This window comes from Cryptotermes secundus, unplaced genomic scaffold (assembly GCF_002891405.2).
Source record: "Cryptotermes secundus unplaced genomic scaffold, Csec_1.0 scaffold967, whole genome shotgun sequence".
In the NCBI taxonomy this organism is placed as follows: Eukaryota; Metazoa; Arthropoda; class Insecta; order Blattodea; family Kalotermitidae; genus Cryptotermes; species Cryptotermes secundus.
This window is the reverse complement of record NW_019731236.1, coordinates 1219073-1241721: the sequence shown is the minus strand read 5'-3', so window position 1 is coordinate 1241721 and position 22649 is coordinate 1219073. Positions and strand designations below refer to the sequence as shown.

The 22649-nt window shown below is 39.3% G+C and overlaps 1 protein-coding gene across 5 annotated transcripts in view; it reads left to right on the top strand.

Annotated features, from left to right (window-relative positions):
- LOC111866636 overlaps window positions 1-22649 on the top strand; it is a 350737-nt gene that overhangs the window by 249082 nt on the left and 79006 nt on the right. For 4 of the 5 annotated variants that reach the window (XM_023855772.2, XM_033752358.1, XM_023855774.2 and 1 more), the window contains one exon: window positions 193-326. In XM_023855772.2, the coding sequence (XP_023711540.1) occupies window positions 193-326 (134 nt within the window). Of the gene's footprint in view, window positions 1-192; window positions 327-5404; window positions 5490-22649 lie in introns of those variants that run through there. The other variant, XM_033752359.1, reaches the window with a different exon arrangement.

Here is a 22649-nt window from a genome sequence, read left to right as displayed (position 1 = left end):
TATATAATTGAAGATTCTATTACATATGAGTATATAATTGAAGATTATATTATTATGTACATGTAATAGAATCTTAAATTCAACCTCGTATTATGTAAATATGTATATAAAGTCACGAAATGGTGTGACTCGTTTAACTGTTGTCGAACCAATTTACAGTTTGGCTGAAGTATTATACTTGATTTTTCTCAGATATTCCCGCCGAGGAACCCATGCTGACTGTGGACAAGTTCCGTTATGCAACTGGAGAGCAAATTCAAGCCAACTGTACCTCCAAAGCGTCGTACCCAGCAGCTAATCTCACCTGGTTCGTAAATGGGCAGCAGGTAAGAACACTGGAGTTACATCCGAAACGTCGTTATATTTGCTGACAGCTTAAGTAATCTGCTACTGGGAAGAAAAATATTCGACCATGTATAAACTCTCAGTCCTGGTCGTCTGCATGACTTTCAGTCCGCAGTGCCACGCTTATCTTATTTATCATTAGAATACCAACGTTGGAATCGTAATTCTGATAGTAAAAAGTGAGTAGTCTTTCTCTTTGGTAGTGGGCATGCGAATGTTTTATAAAGCCTTTATCTTCATGTATTAATATATATAAATACAGGTTCTGTAATGGGTGAGTTGAAGGCTGTGAAATTACGCAACACGTTGCATGAAGGTAAGTTATAGAACAGAATACAAAAGAGCGTAATTTTTTTTCTTGCAGTGTACGTTGTGTGAATATTGATAATTTTTTATACGGAACTGTGAAATGTAGTTAGTATTTATCATGGAATGTGGCTTAGTATATGAAAGTTTGGAAGGATTATTTCCTTTTCAAAACATACACGTAGAACATATTCAGATAGATCTGCTCTTTAAAATCATGCCGAGAGCCCTGATCTGCAACCAGCAGGATTACCCAAGTAGTTCTATGTAGGTAATACGACGGAAGATGTAGTTTACAAGTGCCTAAATAAATATCTTATTGAATAAAATAGGAAATTTCAGTAGCCTCTGTACATTGTCACGTATACGGGGTAGGCGTGACTAATAATTGTGGGTTCTGGATTTGATGATTGGATTTATTGGTGCTTCTTTACAATTACAGTTGTTTACAACAGTTCAAACATTGAACGTCTGGTTGGAGTATCTCTACGAGGAACCTCTCATTGTTTTCTGAATCTCGATCTAGTCTCTAATATCTCGAATTCTGGATCGCGTTGTCTACACTCTTTGTTATAACTGCTATGCGGCACGCATGGATGTTACCACGTCCAAAAGTTAATTGTCCCCGGAATCTTGTGTTTAGTAAATTGTTACCTAGCAATGACTCGTTCGCTGCTATCTGTTATAGCGGAAACTAGTGTTTACTTAGCCGCTGCTTGTCAACGGACATCTGACTCTGGCTCCACTATTCCGGCTTTCAGGCGTCATGTCACTATATATACATTCCTCCTGCTATTTTCAAGCATATGTAGCAAAGAAACAATACTCCCTTTTTTACGTACGTATATGGCTGATATCATTATACAGATCAGCTGCAGAACTTACTACAATATAATAACTTGAAGCTCCACTGAAAAATGTATCTTTTCAGAAGGCCTATGCAGGATGCTGTATAAACTTTCTTTGTTAGTCAAGATTGTTATGAAATTTACTCTGATGTGGTCGACATCATACATTTTTGGGCATCAATCTGTTTCGTTAGTGAATTTTGCAGAATTAATAACAGATTTTCTCTTTTCTCACATTTGTATGTATGGATTGCCCACATGTATGATATTGTACAGAAATGATATTATAGCATAAATGTGTATGAATCAAACAAAAAACAAACTCCGTGATTTTAGTCGACAAGCGAACTAAGAATTGCGCCACTTTTTAATTTAGCAGGCCTCTAAAATTCACTAGTTCTTCTGAATAAATTTTTATATTTGTATTTCTTCTGGTAAAGGATGATTTCCTCTGGAAACAGATATTCTGTAACAAACAGTTTCACTGACCAACAAATTTCATGGAGCTGAGCCCCTCTTGAGAAGCCGCCAATTGTGCAGCTACTCAAGAACTTCCCAGAATTTTGTGGAACTCGAAGGGTCATTACCGTGTTCACAAGAGCCCTCCGCTTGGCCCTATTCTAAGATCAATCGAATACATACCATTTATTCTATGTCTCTGTAATCCATTTTAATATTATTCACCCACCTACCTCTTGGTCTTCATATTGGTCTCTTTCCTTCTGGCTTTCCCACGAATACCTTATATGCATTTCTTTTCTCCCCCATTCATGCTACATGTCCTGCCCATCTCATCCTCCTCGACTCAGTCACTCTAATTATATTTTGGGAAAAGTACAAGTTATGAAGCTCCTCATTATGCAGTTTTCACCTGTTTTCGGTCCAAGTATTATCCTCAACACACTGTTCTCGAACACCCTTAGTCTGTGTTCCTGCATTAATGTCAGAGATCAAATTTCACTCCCATACAGAACCACAGACAAAATGATAGTTTTGTATGTTCTGATTTCTGTATTTTTAGAAAGCAGACGAACGATTCTGGAATGAATGGTAACAAACATTACCCGAATTCAATATCCTCTTAATTTCATTCTGAGTCAATTTTTGGTATTTACTGACGTTCCAAAAAATTTAATTCTGCCACATATTGAAAGGAATTTTTTAACTATCCGAATATCACGATTTTGCCCTGCATTCTGGTGACAAGACAGCAACATCTGCGTAGTTTTCTCTGCATTTACTTCTAGACCAGCCTCCTTACTAATGTCAAAGCTTCTGTTTCTCTTCGTGATGTCTACGTTACCTCTCAGTAGACTCACATCCTCAGCGTAGACCAGCAGCGGATGTGTTCATTTAATTCCAGTTCCAACATGTTCTCCGTTATTAACATTCTCAGTGTATGTTATGTTTCAGTGGGTATTTCTTTGGTTTTTATAATTCACATTTTATTCAATGGTCCAATATTACGTGTAGTGAAAAATACGACGCATTGACAGGACATTTTTATATCTATTAACTCTCATTTCTCTTCCACTGAGCACCATATCATCAGCTGTGTTAAATATCCTTCAGTATTTCGATCTTAAATCCGGTATGGGGGAAAATTTTAAGAGTTAAAAGACATCTATTCTTTTACCGCAGTTAAAAATAGTCCCTTACGAGCAGTGGTTAAGGATCGTTTTTCCTACTCAGATCTTCCTGATTTTGATTATAGGATTGGGGATTGGCTGGCTCAGGTGTTACTTGTTGCAGATTTTGGGTTAGTATAGTAAAGCAAACCACAATCCCTGCAATCCCATATATTTCTCAGTTCATCATCACATTACTTTTACCATTGTATGCATAGCAAGCCTGTCAGGTAGAGTTTCTGGGCACGGGTACTTGATCAGTCACTGAATCAGGCCTCTTTAAATTTATCCTTACTTTTACTTAGTCGGGTTAATTTTGGGTAAGGAAATGGAAGTGAGGAACATATCTAACTTTCCAGGCACGTCATACGTCCATTTTTAACTGGGGTACAAGTGTTTTTTTTCAAACTTAAGGAAAACAGAATTCTCACATAGTGATACGTTTTAAGCACAGATTACAATAAATTACTAACTCCTTGGCTTATTTCCAGTTGACTGGACCCCGACATCGAATATGTTTTTCATTTCTATATTGATATAACTAAATCATCTTTCAAAATGCATGATTCTTCGTACTGAGTTTCTTTTCCTTAGGAAAACAAAATTCTCTTCTCCAGATTTATTTCCTGTTGCTGGAGTCAGCTTTCTTTACTCCGCTGTCTATTCCGTCAGAATCGCTAGTTTTATGACTTTCTCCATTTAGTTTCTTACATCAGGTGTTTCTATAGTATTTTCATTTAAATTTCCAAGAATATTGTTAGCTAGAATAGCGTGATAAATGCTTCTTGAAACAGTATCGCAATCTATACTGTTCGAAGTAGAAAAATCAAGATCACAATTTTTAATACTAAATTTGAGTAGCCCGTTACAATGGTTAATGATTTGTTTTGCATGAGCAAACTTGAATATACAAAAAAAAAAAACTAAGTGGTTTTGGTCCGCAAGCGAGCTACACCGACCGAGCGACCGCCGCTTGTCGGCGAAGTTAGTGCCAAATTTAGCGCATAGAGGGTGTCGGTGGTCAGCGAAACGGATCCCCACGGCCGTTAATTTCGGTTTTCTAGACCGAATTTTGAATATACAACTTGTTTTATTGCTCGTTGAATGTTGATGTTCTAGGTGGTCATTGATTTACAAATGTCACTTCTACAACACGTCATAATATGTTGTAGAAGTGAGATCTAATAGCCTGTGACGATGTTACATCGGTACAAATATTATGTTTTGGACATTATCTGTCGTCTTATCTCCATCTAAAAACCGTCCTGTTTATTTTTCAAAAAGGGACTTGCTCTGTGTGTTGGGCCCAACTCAGTACGTTTTACCTGAAGACGGAGACAGTATCCAGTCTCCGAAATGCTGTGTTTTGAAAAATAAACAGGACGATGTTTAAGATAAAGACAAGACGATGGGTAATGTCCAAAAGGATAATATTTGTGTGTTGTAGAAGTGACATTTATACAAGAATGACAAAGTGACACATCAGCAATCTAGGAACACAACAAGAAGTTCCACTTTCAAGACTGCCCACGAAAATTAAATCATTACAATTTTTAGTCTCTTATTTTGGTATGTTACTAAGGTAAATTCGTATCAACTGCTGATATTGGGATGTGATAGGTTGATGATAATGATGAATCTCAGGGTAGGTTGAAATGATTGTGGCTCTCCTTAGACCACTAACCTAAGGCCGCGACATAGCTTATGCGGTTAGTCGCTGGCTTCCCACCGCGGCGTCCCGGGTTCGATCCCGGGTCTGGTCAAGTTGGATTTGTGGTGGAAAAACTGGCGCTGGGGCAGGTTTTCTCCGAGTACTTCGGTTTCCCCTGCCAATCTTCATTCCACCAATTGCTCCACAATCACCCTCACCTATCATCTGGGGCTGGTACAATAGGCCAGAAGTGGCCGCTGTACAAGGGACTTAGTCCCACCCCACTAGCAATAAAAAAGTTAGTCCACTATCCAAGCATTCGCCTGGATGGAGGGAAGACAAAAAGGCTTCCGCTAGGATTGACTTCGACAACGTGACTGATCGCAACAAATTTTCAATTACAGTCTGACCCATAAATTCTGTGACAACACTTTCACTGAATGACAGGACCTGCCATATATTACAAATACGTAGTAAAACAAACAATGCGTGCTTATAGAATTTTAATAGGGAAACATCTTAGAATATGGCTACTAGGAAGAGTGGAAGGATGGGAATATAATGCTTCATTTTTGTTATTGGTTTGGCTTGCTAATCATAGGCTCATATATTCTTTTTCTTTTCAGTGGTTCTTCAAGCCCATTCATGGCCTGGCCTCTTATTCAGTTCCTTAATTATATTTCGCAGACGGTAGGACTTCCTGTACGAGTGATCAGTTCGTCGCAAGGTCGCTACCTAAACAGAGAACAACAGAAATACTGAATAAAGGCACACACAACAAACATCCATGCCTCTAGTTAGGCTGGAACCCACGATCCTAGTGTCCGAGCAAGGGAAGACATGTCATGTCTTAGATCGTGCGGCTGCTGTGACCGGCCTATATATTTTTCTAGCGTCATGGAACTAACAGTTAAAGCCCTGTTAGAAAATTATAACCGTTTTATAATTCATCTCAAAACGTTTAACTTGTTAATAAAATTCATTTGACTCATCTTATATCGAACTGACATTCTTTTTAAAGTCGCAATCTTGCGATAGTATTGTTGTCAACTCTGCAGAAGCTATCATGATGAATGTCTTGAGCTCTTCGATCGTCGCCCGGTCAGCAACTGACGACACAGATCTCGTGGTTACAATCCCCAGAAGAAAAAGCGCCGCTGGTGTGAGGTATGATGATCTGTGGGGGTGAGGCATTTCGTAGGGCGTTCACTCCGAAGTCATCGATTAGGAAGGGTTTGATCCAGGTACTTCGTTATAGACATCTGACTTGACATGTTGAAAGATAAGATTTTGCACGTCTACCTCCAGCTGTAGCACTAGCCATTCTTGCAGCAAGTCGAGAAAGACAATTTCCGTCACTATGGATTCAGCGAAGAATCGAGGGCCGTAAACTTTTTCTTCCGATGTCAGTAAACGCATTAACCTTGAAAATGTTCCTGGGAACTACATTCAGATTTCTTCTATTTCAGCCTCCAGATGATCATTTCCTTTACCTATCTCTGACTTTATTCAAGTATAACACATCAAAGTTCCACAGAAATGTTGTGACCTACGTGTGTGGAGGGCACCATATATAAAATATTCTCTTTTTAGTGGTGGCTGCTACTGCCTCCAACCATTTTATAATGGGCTGTGGGCATTATTTCTGCTGCTGCTACCTTTAACCGCCAACTTGTTTTTATGCCCCTTTTCGAGGGTTCCAGTGCTTTGCACACGGTGGATACAGCTCGTTTCCCTCTTTGTCATTTTGGGAATGAAGGATTTTTAAAGCCGTTGTTATGAAAAACAGCCTCTATCTAAGCCGAGACAAAATTATCAGCTGTTGAATCTAATGCCCCCCCCCCACACACACACACACTGTGGTTGCTAATGGGACATTACTTCTGATACTACGATACCACTAAAATCTGAATAATTGCAGAATACTCGTACATACCTGCCTAAACTTAATGAAATCTGCTTGGTTACGAGCGAGATCACTTTCCTTAGGATTTCCTAACGTCTGAAGGAAGGCATCTCAATGCTTCGTCCCGTCTTGCTTTTGATTTAGTTCCCACGGGGCTTAACTTGGAATAGGAGATAACTGGGAATCTTCGTCCTCCTGCTATGTACTTTGATGTTCGTCAGTCATTTTTTCGGAGCCTCACCCTTGGACGTCTGTACTCTAACAGTTACCGACGCAAGATTCTACGTCTCTCCCAAAATTCCGCGAGTTTTCTCCGTCAGCATTATGCGAAGGTCAGCAGGATGCCTGCGTGGACTTTGTTTTATCACGCTCATATTTGTTATCGACCTCTGCCAGTGATCTTTGCTGATTAAGCTATTTTAATTTACTACAGAACACTGATAGACGCGCTGTATACATATCTGCATGTAAATAATTCATTATTCAACCACAGATAGAGGCTCGTTCATACAAAAGCAAGAAGAAATCTATTTAAAGGGGATGTATGTCGTTTACATGAATATACATTTTAAAAACTGCTCTGTATTGCTTCCAGTTAGTGCATAACTTGTGTCTGATTTTAACAGAATACGTAATGTGCAGGCAGGTCAACTCCTTCATACACACATCACTAAATATGTTACTCCAGCTGTGTCATCAACTTTGAGCGATTATTACGTTAAACTCCGTTCTCTAACTTAGGTATATGAGGTACATGAGAGCAACTCTGAGGCATGTAAAATAGCAGTGTTGCTATTTACGTACATACGAGTAAATATTGTACTTTCAAAATTATGAATAATTCTAGGTCTGTGTGAGAAGATAATTAATTCACATATCATTCCCGATTTGTGGGTTTCACAACAGGGAGTAAAAAAAGTTATGTTTTTTTGCGATATCAATCCGTACAGTCCGGTATAAGTTCACCGACGTTTCGGGAAGACTTACTGTCACCATTCTCAGCGTTGATGAATAATATTGTAACGTGTCGGGTGTCCAGAAGAGACGCTCCTAGGGAAACGCTAGAATGGACCGTTACATAGGAAGTAACAATAGCGGCACTGTAACCCCAACAGTGAGCCGTTGTACCGAGAACATCGAATCTCCACGGTTACGAGAATACGCGAAGGTTCCCACAGAGACAACGCGATAACAATGGGTTATTGCGTAGGAAACGCGGAACCAACAATGCAACGTCTCCACCGCTATAACAGAGGGTTCGTTACCTAGCAGCGGCCAAGGATAAATAGCCCAGCTTCGACACGAAGCCGGTCAGTCTCGGAATAGTCTTCGGAGAAGACAGGAGTCGCGGAACAGCCTCCAAAGAAGAAACATCGGAATATCCGTCTGAGTCCAGTATCCCCGGAATATTGTAATCGGTTATTGTAAGACTGAAAGTGTGATGCCNGTCGAATACCTCCACCGTGACCCTGCGAGTCGTAGGAGGCGACGAAAATGGAAGTCTCAAATCTGAGACAGTAAAATATGGTCCCGTGCCCCAATAGACTCAGATTCTAGAAAGACCGAACTGGCAAGGTCCAGCAGCATACGCAAAAGACAGATCCGTTATCTCGTCAGAGAGGGCGCCCCACAAAAATAAGACCGTAAATGTCAAACGGTAGTAATTAATATCTGGTCATGAGCCCCACATGGGGCTCGACATCAAGACTTACTCACTGACTGACCGTCAGTTGCAATGTGACTTTGACTTTGACTTATTGTTACTATTTGGTGGGGTGGGACTGAGTCCACTTGGTACTGCGGCCACTTCTGGCCTATTGTACCAGCCCCAGATGATAGGTGAGGGTGATTGTGGAGCAGTTGGTGGAATGAAGATTGGCAGGGGAAACCAAAGTACTCGGAGAAAACCTGCTCCAGCGCCACTTTGTCCACCCCAAATCCCACTTGACCAGACCCGGGATCGAACTCGGGCCGCCGCGGTGGGAAACCAGCGACTAGCCGCTTGAGCTATGGGCCGCATATATGTACCTATATTTATGTATTAATTCAATGCAGCTACAGATGGGAATTGCTTATTTCGAGGGTTCCTACATTTAGAAGCACTCAGAATAATGCGCGACTTCGTGTTAATGGTTACGGGATTGACCCCCGGCAGCAGTGAATAGATAAAAATATAATGATGAAGGCAGTGCATTCCTACGAAACGTACACAGATTTCTAACGGTCTACAAGAGATCACATCTCAAAGGATATCGTTATACAAAGTCACTCACTTCCATGAGAACCTCAGATCTAACAAAGCTAATTTTCTTCTTTTCGTTTCATGCTTTTGTTACAAATACAATAAACCTCAAGAATCAGAAACATGGGAAAGCGTGGATAATTTAATGATCCGTGATTCAATATCTGATTCAGTGATGATAAAACATAATAAATTTTATATTTATACAGCAGCCTTTATTACAAATACATACATATCTGACTGACCTACTAAGATCGAGAATGCTGACTAGAATTTCTATATTTGTTTAATATCATTTTAATATTTGACTTAGACATTCAAGATCGTTTCAAGTATATAGCTTCAAATTTGACTTAAGATTGAAGAGACGCCTAAAAATTCTGCTTCCCTTCAGTTATTCGGACTCCGACGAATTTTATGATCGCGATAATTTCAGTTGTCTATAAATCAACAGTATTGTTGGCGTCGTATTATACAGCGCCGCCGTCTCTGGATGCAACAGCGTCTGTTTCAATAGTTCTCTTTTATATCTCTCGAACGATACCAATGCGGCTTATATTAGACGGGCACTTCAACATGACAAAGAATATGTGAACTGACGGATAAGTTGTTCCACGATTTGACGCCGTGAAATCTGGGAGTTCACCGATGTTAAGGATTAAGGCACTGTATGTCCATACTCGCTCTGCTTTTTCCTTACTTACTGCTGGTTGTTTGTTTGGCTTATTCATCAACATTATATTTAAGCATCCTGTTACACTCACACAATATATATGAGACAAACTCCGTCTTAAGTGCAACAATTTAATTGTAGTTTTCTTCTTCCCTTCCTCCACACTACATGTTTCGGCCCTAAATGGCCATCATCAGGTGTGTATTCTTACGTAGCTGCTACACTGCCCGTAGTTTAAAATTTAAAATAACCAGTCTTTCTAATTGTATGTATGTATAAAATCTTTGTTAACCTACACGCGTCAATTTGATTTCTAAAATTGGCACTTTTTTAAACTTCAATTCAAATTAAAATGTCTATAAATTTTCTGTTCTTTTCCTTTTTCCAAATTTTTAAAAATTAAAATATTCTCGGGGTACACGCCCTATGTCTATAGTGCTGCAGCGGCTACTTCTTGTTTTATCGCTGTTCAGGTATGTTCTGTGTAGGCTCTCTGTGCGTGTGCCGCTGCCTATCTTTAATACGTATTCGACCATTTAGGGCCGAAACATGTAGTGTGGAGGAAGGGAAGAAGAAAACTACAATTAAATTGTTGCACTTAAGACGGAGTTTGTCTCATATATATTGTGTGAGTGTAACAGGATGCTTAAATATAATGTTGATGAATAAGCCAAACAAACAACCAGCAGTAAGTAAGGAAAAAGCAGAGCGAGTATGGACATACAGTGCCTTAATCCTTAACATCGGTGAACTCCCAGATTTCACGGCGTCAAATCGTGGAACAACTTATCCGTCAGTTCACATATTCTTTGTCATGTTGAAGTGCCCGTCTAATATAAGCCGCATTGGTATCGTTCGAGAGATATAAAAGAGAACTATTGAAACAGACGCTGTTGCATCCAGAGACGGCGGCGCTGTATAATACGACGCCAACAATACTGTTGATTTATAGACAACTGAAATTATCGCGATCATAAAATTCGTCGGAGTCCGAATAACTGAAGGGAAGCAGAATTTTTAGGCGTCTCTTCAATCTTAAGTCAAATTTGAAGCTATATACTTGAAACGATCTTGAATGTCTAAGTCAAATATTAAAATGATATTAAACAAATATAGAAATTCTAGTCAGCATTCTCGATCTTAGTAGGTCAGTCAGATATGTATGTATTTGTAATAAAGGCTGCTGTATAAATATAAAATTTATTATGTTTTATCATCACTGAATCAGATATTGAATCACGGATCATTAAATTATCCACGCTTTCCCANAATTATGACATGGCGAGCGAGTATTTTGTACTTCAATTTTATGGCTTCATGTCACTCACAAGTTAGTTTTATGTTACATACATTATTAACATTACAGAATCCACATATTCCTGCCAGTTTTAATATGTATTTTGTAATCAACAAGTGTGCAACGCCGGTCAAAGTTTGATACTTCTCTGCCCATTATCCCCGTAACCGTTCAACTTTGGACATAGGTGTTTTTGGTTATATCGGCATACTTTAACATAAGGAACACCCTCCCGAAATTTGGTCCATTCCTCCTGGGACACTCTGTATATATATATATATATCTGATTCTCAGAAGACTGTGTGTATTGTGACAATTTTTATGACCTATCTTAGTTTAGAAGAGATGGGTTACGAAAATGAAAACAATTTAAGTATTGAAGAAAGCAGTCTTCTGGGATGTGGCCCCGTGTAGATATTGTGTTAATCGACGTTTCGGAGGAACGTCGGTTAACACAATAAATACATGGTGCCACATTCCAGAAGACTGCTTTCTTCATAGTGATCGCTGTGAAAACCTCAAATCTTACAACTTAAGTAATTATTTGATAATATTTACGATTTTTAAATGAGCTCTTGGCCAGAACTGTGTTCAAAAACTTTGTATGAAAATCCTCTTTTAGTGTCGGTTCGAGTTTTCTCTCGCAGTGTTTATAGCGCCATGATGGTATTAAGGGAACATTTATTTCAATTTGTAAACCTCGGGCCTGTGGGAGCACGGCTGAAAATTCCACTGCTGTCAGTTTAAGTTTTATTACGTTAGGATAGATGCGTTTTGCTACACCGACTTATTTCATTCTGGTTAAAACTTTCGCAGTAAACGAAAATGGATGCAAACATTTTGACAGCTTGTAAAGACTCTCTTTACAAATAAATAATTGGTTTCACCTGCGGGTAGCTGTTTCTGTTAAAACTAGGTCAGCATTAGGAGAATACCACATTGTAACTGAAATCCACCGAGAACCACTGTATAACTATCCCACAGCATTAACGTAACAGTGAACCCTTCAACACTTAAATCATTTCAGTTAACATTTGAACAAGATTAGTGGCTGCTTTTAGAGACTGATTTCCAACGTAAATATTACATAAGCTTTAAAGCCTTTGTTAAAGTGTGTAAAAGGAACTAGGGAGGAACTGAAATGGCACTAATGCACAAAAGACGGTATTTCAAATGCATGTTTAACCAGAAAGGATCGATTTTAATGCATGTGTGGTAAATACATGCCTCATGCAATTCTGTGTTAACACAGCTGCAGTCCCGTACTATTTCCCCCGTGGTGTGTGTAGTGTTGCATCGTGAAGGGGATGAGGGGCACTTCCTCTTGCTTCTAACCATACACGCGTCAGCAAGCATTAAAATTTCATGTTGATGCGAACCTAAATATTAGAACTGGAGAGAGATCCTCAGTATGAGTTCCATGACAGTATGAGGATAGGAGCGCCAAACATAGTTGATAAGGGCTTTATTGCGCGCGAGTAAACTAAAGCGCTGGCATGAAATTTGGGATTACATTAGCTGAAAGTCATATGAAAATAAAGGCAGAGGATGTAATTTATCATCCACTTTATTCAATTATATTTCTATACATATACACAGTATACACATATTCAACTGTAATAGACTAGGCCTACTGGCCTCTTTCGGTTCAGAATTAGCTTCTGAAATAGTAGATCCTTTAGAAGTCAGAAAAAAGAGATCGACTCGTCGCATGGCCTGTACAAACAGATGAGGCCGCGCAAGAGTAAAATTGGATTATCGTCGTCCATAGAGGGATTCTAAACTATTGTCCAATTTTTTTGGACTCTCCAAAGCCGTGTGTATGTCTTTAGTTGATTGTATTACTACAGTGATGCTTGTGTTTTAGAGCAGTTGAAATTGTATGCCTTACTTAAGAGGAGATAACACCTCGATGTATTAATCTTTTTCAACTTTAAACTTCGCTCTAAATTCTATCTCTTTTGTAAATAATTGGTCTTTCAGTTCCTGTTCGGAAAATTAGAGGATTTTCTATGTTAAATGTCTGCTTTTCTAGTGAAAATTGTCCTTCTGCTAGATGCGATTCTGTTTGTTAAATGTTGGTTGTGGGGACATTGACGTATTCCAGTAAATACATGAAATAATCTGCCTATTCTCCTAGCAGTAGCACAAACTAGTCTCGGTATTTCCCCGTATCCTAGGAAATATCTCAATTTTGTCACAATCCCAGGGCCTTGCATACCGCAGAAATATTGGGAGAATAAACTGAACTAGAGTCGAATCCATAAATATGGCAGAAAAATTAAAAATATCCACGGCCTTTTCTCCAAAAGGCAAGTCTTTTTTAGTTATCAATGTTTCTGCTTCGCTCCTTTTTGGGAGAAGTAGAGTGGGACAGACTGACTTTAACGATCATCTAAGTTCATGGAACCGAACCCTTCTTGAGAAATCACCAGTTGTGTAGCTACTCAAAAAATTCCCATAATTTTATGGAACAAGAAGGCTCATTTTTCTGTTCACATGAGCCCTCCACTGGTCCTTATCGTGAGCCAGATCAATTCAGTCCAAACCGCCTCTTGCTATCCTATTATCAACCCACCTACGCCTTCATCATCCTAGTGGTCTCTTTCCTTCTGGCTTTCCCACAAATATCTTATATACATTCCTCTTTTCCCCCTGTCGTGCTATATGCCCTGCCCATATCATCCTCCTTGACTTCATCATTCTAATTAACTTGGCAAAGTGTACAAGTTATGAAGCTCCTCAATATGCAACTTTCTCCAACCTCCCGTCACTTCATCTCTCTTCGGTCCAATATTCTCCTCAACAGCCTGTTCTCAAACACCCTCAGTCTATGTACTTCTCTTAATGTCAGATACAAAGGTTCACACCCATACAGAACCACAAAAAAATTATAGTTTTGTATATTTTAATTTTTACATATTTTGACAGCAGACGAGGAGACAAAAAGTTCTGGATTGAATGGTAGCAAGCATTAACCGAATTCACCTTTCTCTTAATTTACTGATGAATGAAATTTTGATTTTTACTGTCTTCAAAAATATTTGAACTATGACACATATTCAGAGGTTCTGTTAATTATCTTTATGTCAAAATTTTGCCCTGCATTCTGCTGTCGAAATTACTACAGTCAGTATTATTACCCTTCTTGTAAATTGGTACAATATTAGACTCCTTCCACTAATCAGGCAATTCTTCATTATTCCAATGAGAATTAATGATTTTATGGATCTCAGACCGTAACGTCTTACGTCCTGCTTTAATCAGTTCTGCCGGAATTTGACCACTACCTGGCGATTTATAGCGTTTCAATTTTGCGACAGCATTTTCAACCTCAAAAGGGCAGGGTTCAGGTATTAACGGCTCAACTATACGGATTTCTGCCTAACATCATTGACCCTATGTACATTCAATAACTCTGAGTAATTTCTCCACCTATTCAAAATGTTGTGGGAATCTTGCAATCAGATCACAAATCTCCCTCTTACGTTTATTTATTCTTCTCTGCAGGCCTCTTTGTTGTTACTATGTTTTGCAAGCTCATTAATTTTGTCTTTCAGATATTCCTTCTTTTGTTCCTGAAATTTCTGCTGGTTTCACGTCTTATATTGTTCAGATTATCCCCGTTTATTTTGCTTCGATCCTGTAACCATTGCAATTTGTCTTGTTTCCTATGGTCTAATAATTTTGAGCATCCTCCGTCGATCCATGGCTTATTGTTCTTCAGTTCACAATAATTTAAGACCCTCTTTGGCTGATATGTTATTGTTCTCCGTAATAGTTTCTTGAGTTTTATTAATATTCACTTCAGGGTCTAAGTTTGCCAAAGCTACAAACCTAATTAATATTTCAATATACTGTTCTGTATCCTCTACTTCTTTTACATTCTTGAGATTGAACCTCTCCATATAAACGCTGTCCTTTTTTTATGCTTGCTCACTGCCAATTTCTCTCTCATTGTTGCCACCGACAGATAATGCTCAGTATCACAGTCTCCTGCTTTGAAAATCAGATATCAGGTTCACTTGAATGCTGTCTCCTGTTTATCAAAATTTGGTCAATTTAATTGTGAGTCTTTACAGCAAGAGATGTCCAAGTAACTTTACGAATGGTACGATAAGGGAACGCTTAGAATTTTTAACTGTGGCAAAGTTTGCAATTTTAACTCTATTACCAATTTCATGCAAACTCTCATTCCCAGTTTTTGGATTGAAAATGTCTTCCATATTTACTTTGAAATTAAAATATGCTTACAAAATTTTCATGCGTTATTTAGGGAATTTATCAGATACACGTTCTGGTTCTTCATATCATCAGTTTTGTTCTCTGTTGGGGTATGAACATTGAGAATGATGATATCACACCAGCGTCTTCTAAATGTTATGTATGACATCCCACCATTAACAAGCCCTACCCTCTTAACTGCTGATACGATTCTCTTATGTACGAAAAAACCTGTACCTAATTCATGATTCTTATTCCCCTTTCCATAGAAAAATGTGAATTCGTCTGCTGGTCCCCATCTGACCTCCTGTACTCCCACTAAATCTAACATATTTAGAATTTTCTTTTTCGCAACTGTCATGCACTGACCTGTCCTATATAGACTTCTTGCATTCCACGTACCAAAGCTCATGCTTATTTTCTTTTGTTTACTTTATTTATCCAAAGAATCCGTCAAAGTCCGCGGCACTTTATGACATTTCGTAAGACGCTTAGTTTTTAAGATGAGCTGTCAGCCCAAGGCCCAACCCGCAAGCTGGAGACTACTCCTTGTCGGCTGTCCGTGACTGTTTATTCAATGTATTCACAGCTGTCCTCCATATCTGCAGCGCGTCTTCTCCATCCTCAGCCTGAGGACGCGCCTTGCCCTAGCGACAAGGGACCTACCGAAAATGGAACTTTAGCGATTATATAGATTAGTATTATTATTATATACATATATTATATATATAAATGAAATTTGTGACAAACAAAACACTTTACCTTTCAGAAATGTTAAAAAAATGTCAAACCTTTTGTTGTGTCTCGTATTTGGGTACATCCGTTTCCACATTTGTGTAGGCTTGTGATTATGAATCACGTTTCTTAGTGTTGCTCCCACTGTTTATAAGACATGATACATTTCGCCCAAGAGTTGGACCCTGAGCGTGTTTCATGCATAAATTATAAGGTGCTGTTTGTTGCAACAGTTCTGTGATCCGAGGCTTAAGCACGTGGTACAAATTCCACGCATTATACGGATGCTTAGGGCCTTGACAAAACAAACAACTGAAACAAATTAGTAATTGGTTGGACTGCTAACCAAAATCGAATTTAGTAATTGGCTCACTCACTTAAATACTGCCGAAGTAAATGAATTGGCACAGGACAATCTATGAACGGTAACATAATCAAGAATCAAACTTTACCGAACGTGATTCCCATTTTGAATTTTCTTTGGAAGTTTAACTCTACCGAATGAGGTTTTCGTATTTTTCTAGATTGCCTCAACCAGATACTGAGATATTATCCGAATATAAGCCATGACAATTTAATTCCATATAATTTTCAATCCGTTCACATGTAACAGTAGCATTAAACTGAAAAGCTCGTACACCTCATTCATGCTACATCCCCTGCCCATCTGATCCTCCTTAACTTGATCATTCTAATCATACGTGGAGAAGAGTACAACTTTGAAAGCTCCTGTTATGCAATGTGTATAGGATTAATACACTGAAAAGCGGCCAAGGTCTAAAGGCTGTAGAGCCATAGAGAGAGAGAGAGTGTGTTCAATAAATCCGATTACCAATTCAAACCCCGTCTATAGTCACTCTAAAATTCAATGAAAATTCCACCATTTGAACCCGAATGAGGCTCTGTGTACCGAAACGTGTTCTACACAGTGTCTGTGGTGATTATAGCAGCAACGTGTGCAGTTGCATTAGATCGCCTTGCGTATGCATATACCTTGAAATGAGTAATTGTAAGACTGTGTTCTATCTGACCCTTACCATATAATGTTGGCTTTATCTCATGTCATACAATTTTTTCACTTTTATGCAGAACCCTAGAGTAACATGGAAACAAAGCGGAACATAATCATTGTTGACATAATGATGTATTCCGTGATGATCACTCCCTCCGGTTACACTTGTTCAATATTTACACGACTGCCAGCTTAGCCCTCTTGCGTGGACAAAGGGAATTTCTTCTGGGATGTGGCACCGTGCAGATGTGGTGTTAACCGACGTTTCGGAGGAACATATCGCCTCCATCTTCAGGGTAGAAGGGAAAATAAGAAAATCCGCAAGCGAAGAGACAGTGAGGACAGGTGCAAGCAGACCGGTTAACACCACATCTGCACCGAGCCACACCCCAGAAGACTGCTTTCTTCATAGTCACCGCCGTGAAAACCTCAAATATTACAAAGGGAATTTAGTTTGCGAAAATGTCATGAACGCTGTAAGGTTCAGAAACCGAAATTCAGATTTCCAAGAGAAGTTATTGACCACTGACCCTGAAGATCTGAATGAGGTTGGTCGGAGTCAGTAACAAAAATCTGCAATTAACCAACGATTTCATAATACGTGCCTTGTGGGTGGTGAGTATTACGATGAAAATTACACAACATATTCTCTTTAAAAATACACCGAAAAATTTGTTCAAGATTGGTATATTGAATCAAGTTCTTCACACTTCTTTCAGCCCTGTTACAGGGGTATGCGTTTGCCATGTCTGTGATTGAGGTTAGCTCTTTCTAAGCTACCCAACTGAAGAGGTATCTTCCCCCACCTCACCTGAGGACAGAAACAGATGCAGTTTCCGAAACGTTGTTTTCTAGTTTCCAGAATACTGGGCGAAGTAAAAAGTCCAAAGACCCAGTAATTCTGAGTGTTATACACCATCGTCATAACTCTTCAGAATCTGTAAAATTCTAGGATTGGAAAAGAACTCATTTCTGTGTTTTGCATAGTGAACAACGCGGAAGCTAGTGTACAATGTTGCTTAAAATTTATCCGTTGTGTACTAGTTGCGAAAATGTTAACTTTGTAACCTACAGACGGGGAGCATGAAGAGTACTGCATTCTGCTATGTGACGCCGTGTAGCCTGGCAGAATGTTATCAAGGTTTCGGAGAAACATACTTCTTCCATCGTCAGGGTCGAAGAATAATGCAACACGAAATAAGCGAGATATGCACAAGTAAAAACCTCCAAAATCGTGTTTTCTGCTTGTTGTTATTGGTTTATTCTTAGACTCTAGAGATCGAGGCAATTTATTCCTTCGAAACATCGGTAAACTTCCGCCATGTTACACGGCGTGACACCCAAGAAGTTAGTACCCTTTTTATATATTAATTCGAAAATGTCAGCTAAAGAAATGCTTACATAAATATTTAGTAATAAGTGTGTTACAGTGAAATGACGGCAAAGGAAATGTTTTTATTGTTGTTATTATTATTTACTGGTGCCCATCCAGACTCCTATCTAATGGGTTCTTGGGGTAAAGCGGCCGGGGCGAGAAGCTGACCACTCACCTCCAACTAGTGCCGAGATTAAGAATACGTGGATCTATGTATGAATTCCCCCATACGCCTTCATGGCGTAATGCTTAAATAAGCACAGGGACAATTTTAACTTCTTTGCTCATTATTATTTTTCTTGTTGTCCCTATGCTTTTCATTGTTGTGCAAGGCAGACAGTGTTTTTTCCACTGTGTTAGTTCCTAAACCGCAGGAAACAGTAACCGCGCGGTCTAGGGCATGATCTCTCTTCGCTCGCTCAAACGCTGGGATTGTGGGCTCGAATCTCACTCAAGGTATGGAGGTTTGGCGTGTGTATACTTCTATTCTGCTTGTGTTGTTGTGTGTTTAGGTGGCCGCCTTGCGGCGAGCTGATCACTCGTCCAAGCAGTCCTACCGTCTGTGAAGAAATGATTACGGAAATGAATAAGAGGCCTGCCCTGAATGAACTGGAAGAGCCATGAGAAAATTTTTTAAACCGGCTGTTTTCTTTAACCTTTCCTACCTATTGTACTTAATAGTATCCACACTGTGCTGTTTCTATAATTGGTCTTGTAGCTATTGAATTGGAACAAAAATAATAAAAAGTTGAACTGAATTAGTATTATCATGAACATCGCCGTTGCTGTCGGAGATGGAGACCCCCTTGACGAGGAAATCTGACTGGCATGCCGCAAATAGCGCCGGTGAAAATAAAATAAAAGTTTTATTCCGAAAGTATATATGTTTCGAAGTATTTTGGCTAAAACAATTTCACAGCCGAGCTGTTTTCATTTTTTCCTCGTATCCGGGAGTGCAACTGTCCTGACAAGTTTCTCTTGGTATTCCTCAGACCTTGTAGGTGAATTCTAGGGCGGCCTAAATACGGAATCAAATAAATTCGAAGAAATTAACTGAGAATCGAGTGAGTTTACTGCTATAATTCCCCGCGTGCTACTATTAGGGTACACGGGACTAGAAAACGGTCTGGTTAAATTCCATACACGGTAAGCGAATAAAACACACAAAACGTTTTAGTATAGGACTTCATGGAAGGAAGTCCAGCTTAAATTAAGACTGTTTATTAAAATGGTCCTTACAGATAGGGTCAGTAGTGATGTCAAATGGAATATCATTTGGGGTTCTTTCCTTATCTTGTTGCGAAGAATTCCAGAATATCAGACAATACGTGTACTTCCCTAACTAAATGCATTCTTTACAAAGTTAGAAGAGCGTGTTTTGCGAAGGTCATATCTGTCGAACTATCTGGAACCTAGAATAAGAGTATAAACCGTTGGGCGGATTTTTCTTAAATTTCGATGCAGGGACTTTAAGAAATGCAGCATTTCCATACTAAGGGAGAAGGGAGAGACAGTGAGATAAAATTTGGTGCCAAATTCAACTGAAATAATCTTTTAGCTGTATTTGATCATATCTTCCTTAAGAAAACACAATAAATATTCTGTCAAGTGTAAAGAATTTTTGCGCTTAGATTTCAACAACTGACGTCCTGACAGGGGGCCGCATTTAATTTCGTATGCATATAGTTTAATCTTACCCACACATGCTTCACGTGCATATGGGCAAAATTATGACGAGTTAGTATTATTAAGGTTCATATTTGTTTCAGTAACAATTGGAAGATTTCTAAGGGTTTTGGTGAAAATCAAAAGGTGCCTCATGTAAAACATTTTGGAATCACTACAGCAAAACGTTAGTGGCATGTCCAATTTTAAGCCATATATAATTCCACTTTACAAAGTAAAGTCCATAAATCATAAGTAAACCTTTAATATGTAATCATTAACAGTTAATCAAATTTCATAAACAAATTGCAAGGGAGCGTAAGAAATTGCAAAGAATAACTGAGAAAAATTTTATTACATTGTGGAGTGCACCCTGTCTATTGTTATTGCAGCTGAAATGCGTTTTACTTTGCTAGCAAGTCCTGAGCACCTGATTTTATATGCTTGATATTGTACGTTACATATTTAGTTTAAATTCCATTTTCTAGTAACCGTTCGCCGATCACCGTGACCGCGCAGTATAAAGCATTAGCGTCTTCTACGGCTTGAATACTGGGATCCTGGTTTCGAATCCCACTCCAGACATGAATATCTATGTGCACGTATTCTGTGTTTGTATTGTTCTATGTGTAGGCAGCAACCTCTCAACGGGTCTGATCCCCCGTCCAAGGAGTCCTACCGACTGTGTATGGATTAAGAAACTGAAAGAGCAGCCAAGGTCCACAAGGGCTGTAGATAGACAGATAGATAGCAAACGTATGATTACTTAGTTCATCTAGTTGTAGGAGTGGGGTGTAAGCGAGTCCTTTGTTACTGCCTATTGTACCTGTCCCTGAAGATCCATCAATATGCAGCATTAGGGAAATCACAATTGACAAGGGAGAAACCGAAATGTTTGGAGATCATCCTGCCTCATGACACTTCACAACAACCCCCACATGGAACCCAGGGACCCGCTGTCAGAAACCGGCGACGAGCTGCCTGACCCATTACACAGCTAGCTAGTACAGTTAACCGACGCACGCTTTTCTGTTACCTGTTTGACAGTTACATGTGGTTCTTAAGTGTCGATATAATGGGAAAGTTAGAATGGCGTCTCTAGTCATTTCTGTCTTGAAGCGAACTTAGGCTGAGTCGTGCAACTCGAGGGGAGCAGAGACCGACCCCTCAGCCAGAGTGCGCTCTCGTTATAAAATATTACTGTGTTGAGGATGAAGGAGACGCCCACCACTTTTGGGGGGAAGCTGCGAATATATTGAATAATCAGTCGCGGACAGCCGACAAGGGGTGGCCATCCAGCTTAGGGGTTGGGCGTGGGGGTAACAACTACTTACCGTAAGAAGATTATGTTACGAAAATGAACACAAAGCCTCGGACCTGGATGGATTCCTTGGATAAGCAACCTAAGCTAATAAAAATAGATATGAGATTTGGCACTTGGAATGTACGAAGTTTGTATAGGGCAGGTTCGCTCAGGGCAGTGGCAGAAGAAATCTTAAAATGTAAGTTAGATTTAGCGGGAGTACAGGAGGTCAGGGCGGTCACGGTAGCCAAGCGGTCTAAGGCATGCACTGTCTTCGCTCGCTCGGAAACCGGGATCGTGGGTTCGAATCCCACTCAGGGCGTGGATGTTTGTGTGCGTTTTTCTGTGCTTGTCTACAGGTAGAGGCCTTCCAACGAGCTGATCACTCGCCCAAGGAGTTCTACCGAATGTGTAAGATCGAGAAAAACCGAAGTGAACAGAGTTCATGGAGGTAGGCCTAGGCCCAAATGAGGGCTGTAGCGCCAATGAAAAAAGAAATATATACTATATAATACTAAAAGGTCGCTGGTGTAATATCATTGTTATGAATGTTGACGCTCTAACAGAAGAAGAAGTTGACGACATAAAGGATAGAATCTATGAAGAACAATAACAAGTATTTAATAAATTCCTGAAGTACCCTATGAAAATATTTTAGGACATTTCAGTGACAAAGTAGGGAGGGAAGATATTTTCAAGCCAATGATTTGGAGTGAGAGTTTGCATGAAATTAGTAATGATAATGGAATTAGAGTTGTAAACTTTGTCACATCAAAAAATCTTACTGTCGAAAGTACAATGTTCCCACATCGTAACATCCATAAATTTACTTGAACATCTGAGGGGAAGATACACAATCAAATAGACCATATTTTGATAGACAGGAGACGGCATTCAAGTATACTTGATGTCCGATCATTCAAGGCAGCAGATTGTGACACTGACCACTACCTGGTGGTGGCAAAGATTAGGGAAAGAGTGGCAGTGAGCAAACAAACAACAAAAACTGACTATAGTAATTATCGGGGCATATCGCTGCTATCAACTTCATATAAAATTTTGTCCAATATTCTTCTTTCAAGGTTAAGTCCATATATAGATGAAATTATTGGGGATCATCAGTGTGGGTTTCGACGTAACAGATCAACTACAGATCAGATCTTCTGCATTCGTCAGATACTGGAGGAAAAATGGGAGTACGATGAAAGAGTACATCAGCTATTCATAGACTTCAAGAAAACCTACGACTCAGTTAGGAGAGAAGTATTGTACAATATCCCGATAGAGTTTGTAATGCCCATGAAACTAATTAGGTTGATTAAAATGTGTTTAAACGAAACATATATTAAAGTCCGTGTAGGTAAACATTTGTCTGATAAATTTCCTATCTAGAATGGTCTAAAACAAGGAGATGCTTTATCGCCACTCTTTTTCAACTT